This window comes from Danio aesculapii, chromosome 15 (assembly GCF_903798145.1).
Source record: "Danio aesculapii chromosome 15, fDanAes4.1, whole genome shotgun sequence".
NCBI lineage: Eukaryota > Metazoa > Chordata > Actinopteri > Cypriniformes > Danionidae > Danio > Danio aesculapii.
In genome coordinates, this window is record NC_079449.1 from 11882296 (window position 1) to 11902362 (window position 20067).

General features: G+C 32.3%; 1 protein-coding gene across 1 annotated transcript in view; it reads left to right on the plus strand.

Moving 5' to 3' along the window:
* Positions 1-16520: 16520 nt before the first annotated feature.
* Positions 16521-20067, plus strand: part of st14 (ST14 transmembrane serine protease matriptase) — a 38144-nt gene continuing 34597 nt past the window's right edge. Inside the window, exon 1 of the mRNA XM_056474095.1 lies at positions 16521-16548. Within this exon, the coding sequence (XP_056330070.1) occupies positions 16521-16548 (28 nt within the window). The remainder of the gene's footprint in view (positions 16549-20067) is intronic.

A 20067-nucleotide genomic window follows, 5' to 3' on the forward strand; every position in this document is an offset into this window, starting at 1 on the left:
GTGTGTGTGTGTGTGTTTGAATTGTGACCAAATAGACACATGTACATACACACACACAGACACACTTTTTTACATGACATTAGGGCTGCACTATTTGGAGAACAAATCAAATTGCGAATTTTTTTTTTTTTTTTTTTTTTTTTTTTTTTTTTTTTTTTTTTTTTTTTTTTTTTTTTTTTTTTTTTTTTTTTTTTATCTGATCAAAATTGCAATTTAAATGTGATTTACTACCATTTCATAAAAGAGCTACAGGTTTGATGTGGTGGTTTTAACGGCACCAAAAAATGATCACAAGCAGACCAAGCATAATCACAAAGCATGCTAAATATGCTGCTGTTATTTAAAACCTCTTAAACATTGTTGCCATTTTTCCCATCAAAGTTGTCATGAGTTCAATTAAATGAATTATAGACCATTTTGAGGGATGTAAACAAAAACAATAGTCCCAAGTTCTCAACGTAATTCCTGTTTTACATTTTTAATTTCTATAGATTCCGAGAATCCAAAAAGAGCCACAAATTGACAAGTAATGTTATGACGGCTGTTTTAACATTAAGTTATGAATGAATTGCCTCTTGTTACTGTTATGAAATAGTTTGATAACGATTTGAAATGGCACCCTTTCAAGTTGCGAATTCAGTTTAGAAACAATTAGGGCTGCACGATTTGGGAATTGCGATTGAGGTCAATATTGCGATGTGCAATCGCAATTAAAAATGGTATCGTGAGTGAACTTGATGAATTTTTAAGGAAAATGCACACACCGATTAGTAATAATGCTGATATGTGCATTTGTAAAACTAGAAAAGGTTTCAAAATACATAATTTTTACAAAATGAAATTTTTTCATTAATGTAAACTTATTTTTGTATTATTAAATGAAATATAACAATGTTTTAAATGTATAGCTTTGTATTATTCTTTTATTATATATACTAGGGCTGCACAATATATTGTTTCAGCATTGATATCGCAGTGTGCACATCCGCAATAGTCACGTCACAGGAAGTGCAGTGCTTAGTTTATATGTTGGGATTATATTTGAGCAGGAGCCACAGTTCAGAACACACAAGATTTTTGGAGTAGCAGAAGACTATAACACAAAGACTATACAGTGTTTAATTGTATAGTTAACTACATCTTGTTGTACAGTCAGTGTTGTTACACTGTTTGTACATTTGATTATTCTGTACGTGAGTAATGTGATATAAAATATTACACTTCTATCTTCCCAATGATATTCCAGAACAATCCCCTATAATTTTCCAGAATAATCCCAAATAAGTATAAATTAATTAATTCTTTCCAAAAACAGCTGTTCAAGCTATCTGGTGAAATTGTATTCATATCGCAATATATATATATATATATATATATATATATATATATATATATATATATATATATATATATATATATATATATATATATATATATATATATATATATATATATATATATATATATATATATATATATATATATATATATATATATATATATATATATATATATATAGAGCAGCAAAACAAAATATCAAGATGTCCAATTTTTCCAAATATTGTACGTATATACAGTTGAAGTCAAAATTAGCCCCCTTAATTATTTGCCCCCCTGTTTATTTTTTCCCCAATTTCTGTTTAACTGAGAGGTAACATAATAGTTTTAATAACTCATTTCTAATAACTGATTTATTTTATCTTAGCCATGATGACAGCAAATAATATTTCGCTAGATATTTTTTAAGACACTTCTATACAGCTTAAAGTGACATTTAAAGGCTTAATTAGGTTAACTAGGTAGGTTAGGGTAATTAGGCAAGTTATTGTAAAATGATGGTTTGTTCTGTAGAATATCGAGAAAAAAAATAGCTTAAAGGGGCTAATAATTTTGACCTTAAAATGACTTTTGAAAAATAAAAAAACTGCTTTTCTTCTAGCTGAAATAAAACAAATAAGACTTTTTCCCGAAGAAAAAATATCATCAGACATACTGTGAAAATTTCCTTGCTCTGTTAAACATCATTTGGGAAATATAAAAAAAAAAGAAGAAAAAATTCAAAGGGGGGCTATTAATTCTGACTTCAACTGTATATATATATATATATGTATGTATGTGTATGTATGTATGTATGTATATGTATGTATGTGTATATATATGTATGTGTATATATGTGTATGTATATATGTGTATATATATGTATGTATATATTATATGTATGTATATATTATATGTATGTATGTATGTATGTATGTATGTGTGTGTAGTATAGGCTATATACTTTTTTTTTGTTTTTGTTAGCGACACAGAAATCGAAAAACTGTTCTCAGAAAAAATGAAGTATGTGTTATTATTTATATAATATAATCACAACATTGTCCCATCATTTAACTGCAGAGTTACTGACATTGCATTTGCGATACGTGCAGGCCTACTTGACATAATAAACATGATGTAATAGTTTAATTTTCGTGTATCTGTGAACAGGGATCATTAACAATTGCAAAAAATTTTAAAACACTAACAAAGAACGTTTTCATTTGTAGTACATTGTTGTCATGTAAACTTATCCTAAAAGACTTTACTGCAAAGTTTGAATTACAATGAACATTTGCATGACATATACACTTATCTAATATAATGACACTCTAGGAGTTCCAGGGTTAATCTCTGACATTTGGTTTTGCCATTTTATTCCCTTGAAATCAATTCCTTGGTTTTGTTGTTGCTATCACCTTGCTTTATCAATAGGAGAATGAAAGACGATTCTAACTAAAACATTCCCCTGAAGGAAAATAAGGCATCTGAGATCCATTTAGTGACACAGTTTCTTTGTTGTATTGTCTGTGTTCTTGTGCTCAGTGTAGATTTTTGTCATAGAGTTAAAGGAAATGAAAACATGTCTGCTCTTCATTGTCTTGTCCTGGAAATGCAGTGCAGTGGCTCCAGTCGTTTCCATAATTTGTTTGTTTCAGTTGTCTTCTGCAATAATGACAATATGGCAATCCATTGCTTATGGGAGCAAAACCAAGAGACATTTCAAGTTTTGACAAATTATATAATAATCTCATCAATAAACACACTGTAAAAATGATCTATTAATTAACAGATTCTGTATTTTGAGAAGTGTTGTTTGTTTCTATATGGTTGTGAATTGCATTATGGGACCTTTTTCTCTGCTATGTTGACTTTTGATCTTGAAAAGCAGAAATAAATGAGGAAAATTAACATTCATTCATTTTCCTTCGGCTTAGTCCCTTGTTTATCAGGGGTCGCCACAGCGGAATGAACCATCAACTATTCCAGCATATGTTTTAGGCAGCGGATGCCCTTCCAGCCACAACCCAGCACTAAGAAAGAAAAGAAAAACTTGAATTACAAAATGCGGAAACCTGCTAATTGAAGAATATTTTTTTACAGTGCACTATTTCTGAACTCCCTCAAACTTCTTGATTGTAGTCCTGAGATTTCTTCCGGGAACAAACACGTCACAATATCTCTAATTTAAATACAAAGCATGCTGTTTCTTCCCCAACTATTAACAATCACATTTATGTAACCCATATTATGTGAGCATGTGTGTTTTTGTTTGGTTTTTGACTATATTATAATTATCATGAATATGTTGTTAAAATTTTTGATTAAGATGCTTGGAAAGACCCACCGCTCACTGACAAAGGTCCTGAATTTGTCTCATACATGAGCTCATTTGTCCTACTTTGACTGCTATGCCATGATAAATTCTGAAAATAACCCATCAGAAAAGGCTTTAAGACCAAGTGGAATCCTAAATTGGCTGTCGGTGCAGAATTTGAGGTGCCGAATTTGGCACAGCATGACTTCCCGTTCTAAAGTTATGCCATACCAAATTCGACGTCCCAAATTCTGACTGAGGAAAGTTGAATGTGCTGGACAGTTTGTTCTTGCCTAATAAATGACAAAAGACTGCATATTTTAATTTAAAACTTTAACAGATTCCTATTTGTTTTTTCTAGTGATATATGATGTAATAATTTTTATTTATTATTTTTTAAATAATCATGTTTTCATTTCTTTATTCTAAATCTTTTTTGGTACATCAAAAAGTGTGGTTATGATAACCATCCAACAAGCTAATCCTGTGAAAACAGCGCTTAAAATGTCACTAAAATGCATTAGTGACACACAAATCTCATAATTTAAATAGAAAATGAGGCGGTTCAGGTGAATAACTGCAAAAAATACAAGGGGGCTAATAATTCAGGAGGGCTAATAATTCTGACTTCAACTGTATATCATCACAAAATGAGATAAATTGAAAAGTTGAAGTCAGAATTATTAGCACCCCTGTTTTATTTTGGCTAGAATAAAAGCAGTTTTTACTTTTTTAAAAACCATTTTAAGGTCAAAATTATTAGCCCCTTATAGTTATATATATATATATATATATATATATATATATATATATATATATATATATATATATATATATATATATATATATATATATATATATATATATATATATATATATAACTATATATATATATATATATAACTATAAGGGGCTAATAATTTTGACCTTAAAATTTATAACACTGGTTCCAAAATGATGTTTTATTATTTTTTTATAGCATTGTCCTAAGAACATTTGGACAATCTAAATAACATATTTGTTTCACTATAAAGAACATTTTGCTGATTGGAAAACTTCCATGTATGTTGAAGTGTCTTATTGGAACCATCAATGCCAACGAAAAGTCTTTATTTTTAAAAGTGTACTTTCTTAAATCCAATCATTTTTTTCTTTAGGCTCTTTTCCTGCCTTTACTAGTCAAGCCATGAAAGATATAATAGATGTGTGTACTATAAATAGAAAATAGATTAGTAGGAATGAATCATGGCTATTCTATCACTTGATGCATTGGCTGTCTGTATCAGCAAACCATGGCAACTGACTAGCAAAATATGTTGAGTGAAATTAGATGGATGTAGCCGTATATAATCAGACATGAGTAAGACCTTAGCTGAAGTACGGAGAGATAATGTTTACAGATGGGCTCTGTTTCCTGTGAAACACACACCTAGTTTCCCAGGTACTTGCAATTTCTTTTGCTCCTCAGGCCTGTTTCAACTTGATGTCTCCCAGATACTCGCAGAGCCTATGCGTTTTGTCTTGCTTTCAGGCTCTCAGACAAGCTTATTTCAGTAATTAAATTGAGTAATCCATTTGTAAATAAAAGAAACAATTGCCATTTTGAAAATAGACACGATCAAGTTGTACATATGAGATTTAGAATTGGACACTCAAGACTAACACGCTCATCGGAACCGGAGCACACAGGAAGAAACCCACGCCAACACGGGGATAACATTCTATACAGAAATGCCAACTGACCCAGCTTGGACTTGAACCAGCGACCTTCTTGCTGTGAGGCAACAGTGCTAACTGCTGCGCCACTGTGTCGTCCTGTGTAAGAATATTTTAATGATAAAACATATTTTAATAGAATGTGTATTTTTTTAATGATATTAGAAAGCGTTGTTTTTCAGGATATATATTAAGGCAAATGTTTGAAAAGGTGTCTTCTGGAGGAATTTTAGGCTACATTTACACTGCATTGTTCAAGTGACTCAATTCTGATTTATTTTCTCTCATGTGGCACAGATCAGATATGGCCCATGTACGTGTAAGCAGAAAAAAATCACATGGATTCCGACTTAGTCAAATCAGATTCAGGCCTTGTTCATATGTGGGAATTTATCCGATATGAATCGGATCTGTGCCCTCGTGTCTGCAGTGTAAGCAAGTAGATTGGATTTTCAGCTGTCAATGCGAGTCGCTTGTCATTAAAAACGAAACCTTAAATCTCATACTCGAGGACTAAAAAAAGCTCTTATATCGTCATATAGCACACGTATTTAAGCATGTTAACGAGAGAGAGAGAGTAAAATCCGCCATGTAACCAAATATAAAACTGTGGCAAAAGTCACGTGCATAAATCACGCCATGGACATTTCATTAAGATGCCTACTGGTTTAAAAATGCCTAGATTAAAAGATGGCCAAATGAGAACTTTTCTGTCATAAACTACAGTAAACAACTTGTCAAAAACAACAACAAAAAAACTGATTAAATACAGGAACGGAGAAAATGGGGCTCTTTTATTATCAGCTGTCAGTCAGCGCCCGCTCCTTTTTATTATTTTTTAATTAATTAATTTATTTATTTATTTTTCCCCCTGGTCATTGTGCCTTTTCCTTGTGCTGTGTACATACAGACAATCGAATAAGAGTCACTTTTAAAAGATGATGTTAGCAGGTCAGCAAAAAAATCAAATACAAAGTCACAAAATCAGAATTGACCATTCGATATGCAGTGTAAATGCAGCCTTAGAATATTTATCTTTAATCAAACTAAAGGATTGTTATGAGATGAGAAATATATCAATCTGTGACATTTTTTTTAGATATTTTAAATGACGAAAATAATCATGCGTTATGGATGTGACCAAAAAAGTCTGCGAGTTTACAACATTAAACAGCATAACTATTGCTTTCAGTAATTAAGTATTATTTATAGTTTGAATTTGTATTTTTATTAGTATGGTGTAGAGTCAGGTTGGCAGAAACTTCAACCATTTCCATTTTCCAACCATTACTGCATCCAAAATGGTAAATAGCCTTGGAGTAACGATTGATGACCAACTAAACTTCTCTGACCACATTTCTAGAACTGCTCGATCTTGCAGATTCGCACTCTTTAACATCAGAAAGGTCCGACCCTTCCTATCTGAAGATGCAGCTCAACTCATTATTCAAGCTCTTGTTCTTTCCAAACTGGATTATTGCAACTCTCTACTAGCCAGGCTTCCAGCTAACTCTATCAAACCTCTTCAGCTGCTTCAGAACGCAGCAGCACGAGTGGTCTTTCATGAACCCAAAAGAGCACATGTCACTCCGCTACTCACCCGTTTGCACTGGCTGCCAGTTGCTGCTCGCATCAAATTCAAAGCTCTGATGTTTGCTTACAAAGCGACCTCTGGCTTTACTCCTTCTTATCTGCTCTCACTTCTGCAGATTTATGTGCCCTCCAGAAACTTGCGTTCTGTGAATGAACGTCGCCTCGTGGTTCCATCCCTAAGAGGGAAGAATTCACTTTCCCGAACTCTCGCATTCAATCTGCCCAGTTGGTGGAATGAACTCCCTGACTGCATCAGAACAGCAGAGTCACTTGCTGTCTTCAAGAAATGACTACAAACTCAACTATTTAGTCTCCACTTTCCTTCCTAATCTGTAACTGCCTCTTTGGCTATACCACTAACTGTACTCTCTCTCAAAAATAAAATAAAATAAAAAAAATCAATAAATAAAAATACATTACTAATGCTTTGCTTAGACTTTACACACCTGAAACTTGCCTATAGCACTTACTCACTGCTGCTCTTATAGTATGTATGTAAATATATGTAAATTGCTTCCTTGTCCTCATTTGTAAGTCGCTTTGGATAAAAGCATCTGCTAAATGACTAAATGTAATGTAAATGTAGTATAGGCCTTTAACATATGGCTTGTTTGGGACATTTGGGCCAATTTGGGTACATTTACATTCTTGGTGACTGTTGATTTAATGTACACTGTCCCTTGTTGAATAAGCACAAGTTTACACTTTGTTTTTTTGTTCTAGTTGAAGTATTAAACACTATTTTGTGCTGTCATGCTCCGCAGACAAGAACATAATTCAAAAGATTCCTCCTCAGGAAATTTAAAACAAACTATGTGTGGCTTTTTACAATCAACACCAAAAGTGTGTGTTTTAAAAGTGTCTTTTAAATATCTGGATTTGATGCTCAGAAATTGAGTTTAAGATGTCTCCAGTAAAACGGACTATTGTCTGCTTCTTGTCTGCTTGATAGATTAGTTTGAAATACTTCTGGATTTATTTTATTCAACAATTTTACACTTGTTGACTACTGTAAATGTCAATACGTATTTGACAAGATTGCCTTTATTGTTTGCATTGCTGCAATGTGATACTAAGGACATTTGATTATTTGGTACATTCTCAGTTATTTTTTGCAGCTGTAAACATTTTTATCTGCTCCTTTTTGAGGAAAAAATATCCAAAAATATATATAAATGTATCATATAAGGTAAATCATTTCTCTAATTTGCAACACTGGCTGAAGTCAGTGGTTGTAGGTGATGTATATGAACACTTGTGCAAACAGGTTTTAGATGCATGAACAGCGTTAAGGTGTTATTTAGAAATCGCTAGAATGTGATTCCCACACCTTGCCTTATGGAATGTTTGTGGCTTTGTGATGTAAGTGGCTTGTTCAATTTAGGTCTGTGGCACGTGATGCTTGACGATTTATGACTTGTGCATCAGCTTTAAGAGAACTGCAGTGTTATTGTAGTTTCATTAAGTAACTGTTGTAGATATATATTTTATTTTGTTTGTTTCTTTAATTCATATTAAGGGTGGCTCAGTGGTTAGCACTGTGAAATCACAGCAAGAAGGTCACTGGTTTGAGTCCCAGCTGGACTAGTTGGCATTTCTGTGTGGAGTTTGCATGTTCTCCTTGTCTTGGTTACCTCCAGGTGCTCCGGTTTCCCCCACAGACATGCGCTATAGGTGAATTGAATAAACTAAATTGGCCATACTGTATGAATGTGTATGTGTGAATGAGTGTGGGGGTGTTTCCCAGTACTGGGTTGCAGTTGGAAGGGCTTCCGCTGTGTAAAACATATGCTGAAGTAGGTGGTGGTTCATTCTGCTTTGGCGACCTCTGAAATGAGACTACGCTGAAGGAGAATAAATGAATTCATTTAAATAAAGCGTTTAAACATACACTACATTTGTAGTTAAACTACATCATGAAAGTTCAAAATATTTTCTGGGCAGCCAGCTATGAGACCTAAGATAAAATAATTCATGAATACATTCATTCATCATCATGCTTAATGTTATGCAATTATACAAACATGTTTAATACAAGACCTAGAAAAAAGAGAGTAGAGTTTGCAGCAAATAAAAAAAATCTCAGTCACATGTCAGTTGGAAGGTGTGGAATACTATAATAAAGTGATATAATGAAATATTTTATTGTTTCAGCAGGGCTGCATGATTCTGAGTAAAATGAGAATCACAATTTTGATAATTTTTTTTGCTAAGAATAAAGGCAGGAAATACGTCATTTACATGAAGACAGAAATTAGGTTTTGGTTGAATTAGAACTTATAAATACAGCATGCTGACTCTTTTTGAGTCTACTTGGAGTCTGACAGTACTCCAGGAGACACACAACATCATAAGACATTAATATTAGGTTAGATTTAGGTCGCCAGCATCTAAGGACAACGTTATTTTGATGTCCAATAATGACGTGAAGTGATGTTGATATTTTGTTGATTTTGTTGTGTTGGAAAGTGATCAAAATCCAACGTCAAGCCATCTTAAACCAACGTCATATTGACGTCAAATACTGACATTTATTCATCAGGTATGGCCACTAAATTTCAACATCTGATAGACGTTAAAGTGGTAAGATCCACACAATGTCAAGCTATAACATCATTAGGTGATATTTTGTTGTTTTTAGGTTGCGTTGGAAAGTAACCTAAACACAACATCTGTCCCACATTGGACATTGACGTTGGCCTGACGTCAGGTTCTGACATCAACACAATTTTCATTTGCTAACACAATGTATTGTCCCACTGCGTTGGGGTGCAAAATAAATCTGGGATATCCATCCATCCATCCATCCATCCATCCATCCATCCATCCATCCATCCATCCATCCATCCATCCATCCATCCATCCATCCATCCATCCATCCATCCATCCATCCATCCATCCATCCATCCATCCATCCATCCATCCATCCATCCATCCATCCATCCATCCATCCATCCATCCATCCATCATCCATCCATCCATCCATCCATCCATCCATCCATCCATCCATCCATCCATCCATCCATCCATCCATCCATCCATCCATCCATCCATCCATCCATCCATCCATCCATCCATCCATCCATCCATCCATCCATCCATCCATCCATCCATCCATCCATCCATCCATCCATCCATCCATCCATCCATCCATCCATCCATCCATCCATCCATCCATCCATCCATCCATCCATCCATCCATCCATCCATCCATCCATCCATCCATCCATCCATCCATCCATCCATCCATCCATCCATCCATCCATCGGGCCAATTATATTTCAAAGTCAGGAAAGAAGTCCTGGCATTGTTTTTTATTTATATATATATATATATATATATATATATATATATATATATATATATATATATATATATATATATATATATATATATATATATATATATATATATATATATATATATATATATATATTTAATTAATTAATTAATTAAATACCTCATACGTCAACTTAAATGGAGTAAGTTCACAGTACTCATAGATTAGTTTTTTAAATCAAATGGTTTGTAGCAATTGGTTTCCTCAAATGGTTTGAGTTGCCTTAACTTATCAAGTTTTACAGGACTCAGTTAGTTTGAGTTTTCCTCATGTGTTGAGTTTTACTGTGCTTTTACACAAATGGATTAAGTTCAGAGTACTCATTAGGATTAGTTTTTGAATTTAAGTGGTTTGTTGCAATCGGTTTCCTCAAATGGTTTGGGTTACCTGAACTTTTTGGGTAAAGTGCAGTAGCTTTTTTTAATTCACCTATAGCATGTGTTTGAACTGTGGGGGAAACCGGAGCACCCTGAGGAAACCCACATGAACATGGGGAGAACATACAAACTCCACACAGAAATGCCAACTGACCCAGCTGAGGTTCGAACCAGCGACCTTGCTGTGAGGTAAAATCACTACCCACTGCGCCACCCCATGTATCCCGTAAAGTTAAAATAATCGTATAATCTTCACAGCAACGTGGACACCTTCAAATGGTGTTAAAAGTGTCACATACTGTATTTATAAGGTGTAATTCACCCAAAAATGTCATTTCTGTCTTCATGTAATGATGTATTCGTGGCCGCGAAATCACACGTGAGCTGACCGCCAGCTGTTTGTTTACTTCAGAGAACGCGCGCGTGCACGCATGGCCAACTTTAGTGAACACAACCTGTATAGGCTGTGAATAACAGGTAATGAAGTTGTAAATAACATTCAGTTTGTTGCACAGAGCGATCGTTTGAGGGCCATGCGGGAGGTTTGATTTGCATGTATGTGGTTTATTTTTTTCCTCACAGTGACAGCAGCCATGAGCCGCACTCGGAAGTGAAAGTGAAACCTGTGCGCACATCATTAAAATGTTCATATTGCATTTTAGAGTTATGATTACGACAAGCATTTGATATGCTTTTTTCTTTCATAGCGAACACAGTGTTGTGCATGAAAATATATGTTTACTGTGTCAGTATAACAACTCTAGCCTATACATAATGTTGAATATAATGCAAGAAGGAATCTGATAATGACAAAATTCTATTTTTACCAGTGAAAACAAATGGTCTAATAATGTTGTCAATGGCAGATGACAAGCACAAGTCTCAAACATAATAAATCAACTTTATAATTATGAATAGTTATATTCTGATGTCATACTTTTACTGTGAATGACTGTGAATGACATAATGACTGTACCAAATTTAGCATTTTAAGCAACAGTAGACCTACACATAGGCCTAATATTATTATTGTTGTTTTACCATATGTTTGAGAATTAACAATAATAATAATAGGCTAATTATATTAACATTTATTTTACATTTACAGAATCGTGAGAAAATCGTGGTCTTGATCTTAAGCAAAAAATGTGATTCTCATTTCAGCCAGAATCGTGCAGCCCTAATTTAAACCAAAACCTCTGCTAGGATTATGATTGTTTTTTTGTCATTTTAGCTGTAATATCAGCCCTCTATTACAGGGGTGTTAGTGAATCCAAGTGACCTTAGTTCCAGATAGACCAATTCTTACACACTGACTCATTTCATCAATCCAGTGTGAGCGTGTCATTGCACCCTCATCTCATTCAGCACTGATTCATCTTCTGCCTGCTTGTAGTTTCAGATGTGTTAACCTGAGGAGGTTATTGGCCGTCTGTGTCTGCCACTTTGCTCCTATAACCCAGTTGGAAAGACATTTTGTTTGGGGTTTATTGAATGGGGACCTTTGTGATGCTGCATCTTCCTTATAAGAAATGCTACTGCAGGACTAAACTCGACCTTGAGCAGATGTTGTTGTTTTTTTTGTCATTGGCCTTGTGTAATTCTGTTTCTCACCATCCCTACAGCTATTTTGATATATCTAAAGGTGTTTCCTTATTTATGTGATGCTACGGGTGTTTTAGAGAAAACAATCTGGTTTTAGTTTTAAGGTGGTTTCAAGCAGGGTCTATAAAGTGACACGTTTAACCTATATATATGAAAAAAAATGTTTGTTTTGTCATGCATGCTACTTTATTGGCTTCATAGTAATTAAGAGACTAGAATATTAGTGCAGCATTTGTTTGTCATACAGTAGAACTGTTTTTTTTTGTGTGTATGTGTGAAATGGGTCAATGTATCAAATTAGATTAGTCTGTTGTTATACTGTTTCAAAATCTGGTGATAGCTTTTTACTATATAATATTTTATTAAAGTCTAAGTAGGGCTGTACAATATGACCGAATATATCATATTATGAAAATAAAAAGTCTATAATTTCATATTATGCTCTATCGTTAATTTTGTGTTGTCACAATATAAATTGTTGGTTTTACGCTAATACTTTTTTTTTATTATAATTTTTTGAGTGCAATATTACACGCCTGTAGGCCCTACTTTGAGCACCTCTGATATGTACAGTTGAAGTCAGAATTATTAGCCCCCCTCCCCCCCCTGAATTATTAGCCTCCCTGTTTATTGTTTTCCCCAATTTCTGTTTAACGGAGAGAAGATTTTTTTCAACACATTTCTAAACATCATAGTTTTAATAAATAATTTCTAATAACTTAATCATTTTATGTTTGCCATGATGACAGTAAATAATCTTTGACTAGATATTTTTCAAGACACTTCTACTGTATACAGCTTAAAGTGACATTTAAAGGCTTAACTAGGTTAATTAAGTTAACTAGTCAGGTTAGGGTAATTAGGCAAGTTATTTTATAACTATGGTTTGTTCTGTAGACTATTGAAAGAAAATATAGCTTAAAGGGGCTAATAATATTGACCTTAAAATGACTTTAAAAAAATTAAAAACAGTTTTTATTCAAGCCGAAATAAAACAAGTAAGACTTTCTCCAGAAGAAAAAATGATCAGACATATACTGTGGAAATTTCTTTGCTTATAAAGCAAACAATCAGTCTATGCAAAAAAATGTCTTTAATGTACACTGTAAAACTTACCTGTTAATTAATAGTTTCCATATTTTGTTTCACATGTGTTTTTCTGTTTATTTACAGATGTGAATTGCATTATGGGACCTTAATCTCTGCTCTGTTGATTTTTGTTGAAAATTAAACCCTACAGTTTAACAAATTGACTTTTATTGGCATTTTAGTAGTTTGAAGTAATATAATGTATAAGAAATAACACATAAATAAATAAGTCAAATAACATAAAATGTAGGTTTTGTATACAACACCAACCAAGACAGTATACCACTTTAAACTATTAAAAGTGATCATAAAAGACAATTTTTCAAACTTTTCAAGTTTAAAAGTTGTTGGAACAAAGATCAAGGATCCCATACTGCAATTCAAAAGCGTAAATTAAAAAGGAAAAATAAAAAAAAATGAATCACAAAATACAGAAAACTGTTAATTTCCAGATATTTTTTTACAGTGTACAGTCTCAGCAAACTAGTCTGAGTGCATTCATGATGATCTGGATTAGGAGTCTGCTGTCAAATAATGTCCACATGCTCAAAATCTTCTGTAATGTTCTACTGATGAAAAAGAAGTCATCGAATTGGACGGGCAGAGGGTTAAAAAAATGTTAATTACATTTTAATTGAATTGTTACCAGTCTTGAATGACATTCTGTTGCATTTAAACATTCACCATCATGAGAAAATCATTAGATATTTAGGCCAGTGTTGCTTTTCAGGTTTATTTTTAACAGTTTGATAAATGATTATCATTTCCCGTTCTGCTTGTCTTTTGGTGATCAATAAAGTATAATGAATTATTTACACCATGACAGTTTATTTTGGTCAGCACTAGATGTAAATCCTTAAAGGGATAACATTTTCATCGCAAAGAAATTGCCAAACCTCAGTTGTCTTTCTTGTCTAGAAGGAATTTCTTTTTGAAACCCTTCACAGATGCTTCCAGGGGAAATAGAAACATTTAGTAGCATTTTTCTGCTATTTATGCTACAATTATCCTCTGCACAAAGAGCAGACAAATCAACGGAATCATTTTCTCAACCTCCTTTCTCTGGAGCAGTTTTTTAATTGCCTGAATGTATTTTTAAATATTTAGTTTTGTCTTCGGGGGATTCGGTTCTTTAAGGTTTAATTGCCGCTGTGTTGTTGGGAGGCTCTTCTGTGTGTTGAACTGCCTTTTCCAGCTGACTGACCAGTCAGTTATTACTGGCCTCTGGTCCTGCTTCATGTCAGCAGTACTTGACAACTGGACTCTAGCAGAAATGAGGTCAGCTTGGTTTTACATTTAGGCATTGAAGATCACATGGTGGTTAAAGGAATGCAGCATTTCTTTGCATTTTATCCGTTCATGATTACATTGTGCTCTCTGGAGTACAGCCATGTATTAAAACCTAATTTCATTTAATTAGATGTTTGTTTGTTATTTTATTTTATTCTTATTTATTATTCGTTCCATTTTGTATTTCACATTTTATTATATTTATTTTTATTTATTTTATCTTTTATCTTTATTTATTTTTTATTTATAATTTTAGGTGTATATTCAATATCTTTATTTAATTCATTATTATTGTTATTATAATAATAATTAAAATAATAATAATATTTATTATTATTATTATTATTATTATTATTATTATTATTTAATAATTCATACCTTTGTATTTAACATTTGATTAGATTTATTTTTATTTATTTTCTATTATTAATAATTCCTATATTTTTAAATTTTGATTAAATTGTATTTGTCATGTCATTTTTTATATATAAATTTTAAAATTATATTTAATAATTTTCATTATTTATATTTATTTTATTATTCATTCCATTTTGTATTGACATTTTATTAGATTTTTTTTTTCATTTCATGTTATTTTATTTGTCATGTAATTTTTTTATATTTTTATTTAAATATTTTTTTTTTCATTTTATTTGTATAACTTATTATTGTTTGTATTTTCATTTAATTATTCATTCTGTTTGTGTTTTGCATTTTATTATATGTATTTATTTATCTTTTTAAATTTAAATGTTATTTTGTTTGTGATGTCATTTTTTCATATTTATTGTTTTGTTTATGTTGAAAATTTGTCATTTTATTTGTTAAATTATTGTTTTTATTTTTATTTATTATTTCTATTTCATTTCTATTACATTTTATTACATTTAATTTTATTTCTTTTCCTTTATTTAAATTAAATGTTATTTTATTTGTCATGTCATTTTTTTAAATATTTTTTATTTATATTACATTTCATTTTTATTTTATTTTTATTCATTAACTTTCTTTTCGGCATAGTTCCTTTATTAATCTGGGGTCACCACAGAGGAATGAACCCAACACTGGGAAACACCCACACACTCTTGCATACACTCACATACACTACGGCCAATTTAGCTTATTTAGTTCACCTATAGCACACGTCTTTGGACAGTGGGAGAAACCGGAGCGCCCGGAGGAAACCTATGTGGACACGGGGAGAACATGCAAACTCCATACAGAATTGGCAACTTACCCAGCTGGGGCTCAAACCAGCGACCTTCTTGGTGTGAGGTGATCGTGCAATCCACTGCGCCACTGTGATGCCCTTTATTTTATTTTATTTTTATTTTGCCAGTATGATTGCATGGTGTATTCACACATGGCAGAATTGCTTTGTTTAAAATGAACTGAAGAGTTGTGTCTCTCTCCACTTTCAGAGAAAATTTCTTAATTTCTTATTCTCTTAGAATAGACCATCTAAACAAAACTAAAACAGTATATGCACTCTAGTTGATAATTAGCATGAAAACTGTGGATTTATTCACATTTTAGGTTTGTGACAGTAGCTAAAACTTAAAATTACAAAAGTAAAATGTCTTTTAGTTTCTAGAGAAGCATAAGAGAAGTACAACCTAACAAATGCAAACAGTGGCGATATGTTGCAGTACAAGATTAAGGTCAAACAGTGAGACAAATTGAGTCAACAGTCTGTCATCGGTTTCAGAAGTGTAACATGGAGTATTTAATATCTTATCTAAGCTTATAGTACCTGTGGGTATCAGTAATTGAAACATTGTTCCTCTCTTCTGTTTTGCATCCTTCTATTTGTTTCTACATCATTGTAGAGCTTGTTGAACAGGTTTGTTATGGTTGCCATCATTTATTTTCCACCATGCAGAAGTGGTTGATCACAAGCAGAGGTGACGGGTTCATGAAACTTACTATAACTGTACCTGTGATTTGTATTCTGTGATTTTTAGCTTTTTTTCCTAATCTAGTTCTCTGTTTAAGCAGCGCTGTGGATTAATATTAATGATGTTGTTTACCAGGCTCGTTATTATTTCAAATAAGTACCATTTAAGCACATAAAAAAGCAAGAATTAAAGTGCTTAAAATGTTCCATGAGTGTTAGGTTCATGTAATGCCAAAGGTTCTTAGTCCTCAGAGGTTGACGCACTTATTTATACTATTATTAAATTTTTCATATACATTGCGCATAACATTACTGTACTTTCATGTTTGCGTGGCTCCAGTGGAAATGTAAATTATATAAAGATTAACCAAATGAAAATGTTCATTCATTCATTTTCTTTTCAGCTTAGTCTCTTTATTAATCCAGGATCGCCACAGCGGAATGAATCGCCAACTTATCTAGCACATGTTTTACGCAGCGGATGCCCTTCCAGCCGTGACCCATCTCTGGGAAACATCCATACACAATCACCCACACTCATACACTACGAACAGTTTAGCCTACCCAATTCACCTGTACTGCATGTCTTTGGGGAGAACATGCAAACTCCACACAGAAACCCCAACTGACCCAGCTGAGGCTCGAACTGGCAACCTTCCTCCTGTGAGGCGACAGCACTATCTACTGCGCTACTGCGTCACCACAGAAAATATGTTTTTCTTTTTAATATTATTCCAGCTAAATAATAATAATAATAAACATGGTCATATTTATTTTTCATTCAATAAAGAGTTTTTAAACATTAGTAAATTACATTTATTGCATTTATTTTTACACTTAAACATTAGCACAATTCACTATTATGACACTTCAAATAAAACAAAAATGAATAAAAATATATTACATTTTATACAATATTATTTCCGTTAATTCCAAGGAAAATATTAACAATTTCCATTTGTCTTGATATGCTAAAATAAGCAAACATAAAAATAAAAAAGTAGACATAAACAATAAAATCTTGATTAAAAACAAAAACATCTAACAATAAACAATAATTATATATTAATTAATTATGTACAGTCAGGCTATTCATCATTGGAATTAGGGCTGTACTATATTGAAAAAATCTGACATTGCGATATTTTATTTTGCTTCGATTTATACTGCGACATGAATACAATTTTGGCTGATGACTTAAATAGCTCTTCTTGGAATAAAATCATTAACTTTGATTGGACTAAGTATGTAGACGAGTGAATCAAAGAAATTGCAAGAATACATAAAGAAGATAAAAAGATAAAAGTGAAATAAATAGTCAGATATTCAGGTACAGTAATATGATGCGATAAGATATTATCATGATTTTTTTTACCCTTGATAATGATAATCACAATATCAGCGATATATCACAAAAAACATCCACAATATAATATGATATTTGTAAATGAAGAGGAAAAAAAGCATCCAAAAGTTATAAGATGTATTTCTTTTATTAACAGTTTTTTACATTCCTTAGAATTGCAACATTATTAAATGTTCACCACCTCATGCATATTGCTATTTTGTTCAGCGCCTATTATTGAGTAATGTAAAATGTAAACACTGTACATTCTTCATTGCTGATCAACTATAATAATCCCAACTACACATTGCAGGTGCTGTGATGTGACTATTGCGGATGCACACATTGCGATATCGATGCTGAAATGATATATTGTGGAGTCCTAATTGGAATGGGCAACTGTAATTGGTTTACATCTTCTCCATTAATTCTGCTTCAGTATGAGATCCCTTAATATGTACTTAGGTCAACTTGTGCCACTGGAACCGCTTTTAATATTTTTCATTTATCTTTCACCCCATGATGTGGACTTTTTCATCTAATTTCATCTGATAGAAGCCATCCTGAAATACAATTAGGAGTATTAATTTTACCTCTGTCTCATTTATTCCTTCCCTACGGGACAACATAAGTGAAATCTGCTCAGCGATTTAATAAAATCTACTGGAAAAGCATAGAAAATATCTGTCAGACATTATTTCTTTTCTACTTGGGTCAAACAGCCTGGGAACAATGAATCTTTTATAGATGACCATTTATACATGTTTAAATCACAAAGCATATGTGCTCTGTTCAAAGTAACTTCTAAATTAGCTGTTATTGAATGTATTGTTTATATTTACACAAATAAAGGTCCTTTATTGTCATTGTAAGTTCTGTGAAGAACCATAGATGAGGCCATTTTCATTGCAGAAAATATTATTTAAAGTGGTAAAGGCTATTTATTAATCATTCAAATGTTGGCATTATTGACACTTCTTATTAAGATGCATTTTCATTGATCTGATCAACTGAAAAAAGTAGGTCTGCCACGATAAGGAATTTTTGTTGTGTGACATATTGTAATAATGCAAACGCCCATAAACACTTTAAAATGCTTATCATTCTTAAGGTTATTTAGATTCTATAATTTAATTTTAAAAAGGTAAATGCCCAATTATACATACTACTAAATGTCCTATTAGGTAAATGCCCAATTATAAACTTTGATGATGAGGTACAATGTAAATGTCATTGTAAAATGGCTTTTACGATATTTGTGAATTTGTAAATAAGTATGTGTAAATATATATATCCAAGTATTGCACGATAAGTTGATATATTAACTATTGTGACAGGCCTAGAAAAAAGGTAAAAATACATGTATTAAAAAAACAAATGTTCTCTCTACAATAGTTACAAACATATCAGAAACAAGCTAGCTCTTTGTTTAGCTTTGCTGTCTCATTTTATGTTTGTACATACAGTTGAAATCAGAATTATTAACCCTCCTATTAAATTTTAATTGTTTCCCCAATTTCTATTTAATAGAGAGAAGTTTTTTTTTCAACACATTTTTAAAAATATCTTAATGACTAGTTTCTAATAACTGATTTCTTTTATCTTTGCTGTTATGACAGTACATAATATTTTACTAGATATTTTTCAAGAAACTAGTATTGGGAATAAAGTTCAATTTAAAGGCTTAACTAGGTTAATTAGGCAGGTCATTGTATAACATTGGTTTGTTCTGTAGCCAATTGAAAAAAAAAAGCTTAATGGGGCTAAAAATATTGACCTTAAAATGTTTTAAAAACTGCTTTTATTCTAGCCGAAATAATAAAACAAATAAAAAATTTTCCAGAACAAACAATATTATAGTAAATATTGTGAAAATGTCCTTAATCTGTTAAATATCCCTCAAGAAATATTTGAAAAAGAATATATTGCACTGGATGGCTAATAATTTTGCCCTCAACTTTACGTGTTATAAAATATCTGTTGTAAAAGTTTGTTAAATTAAAGGGGTGTGAGGGGGGGGGGGGGGGGGGGTTTGGGGTGATATATTCCCCTCACTTTTCACTTTTTGAGACAGAATGTAAACTTTTGAATTTCATACAGCTGTCCCCCCCCACTTTTAAAATGTCCTCTGCGCCCCTATGTATACAATATTGTAAAATTGTGTATAAAGTTATAATATAA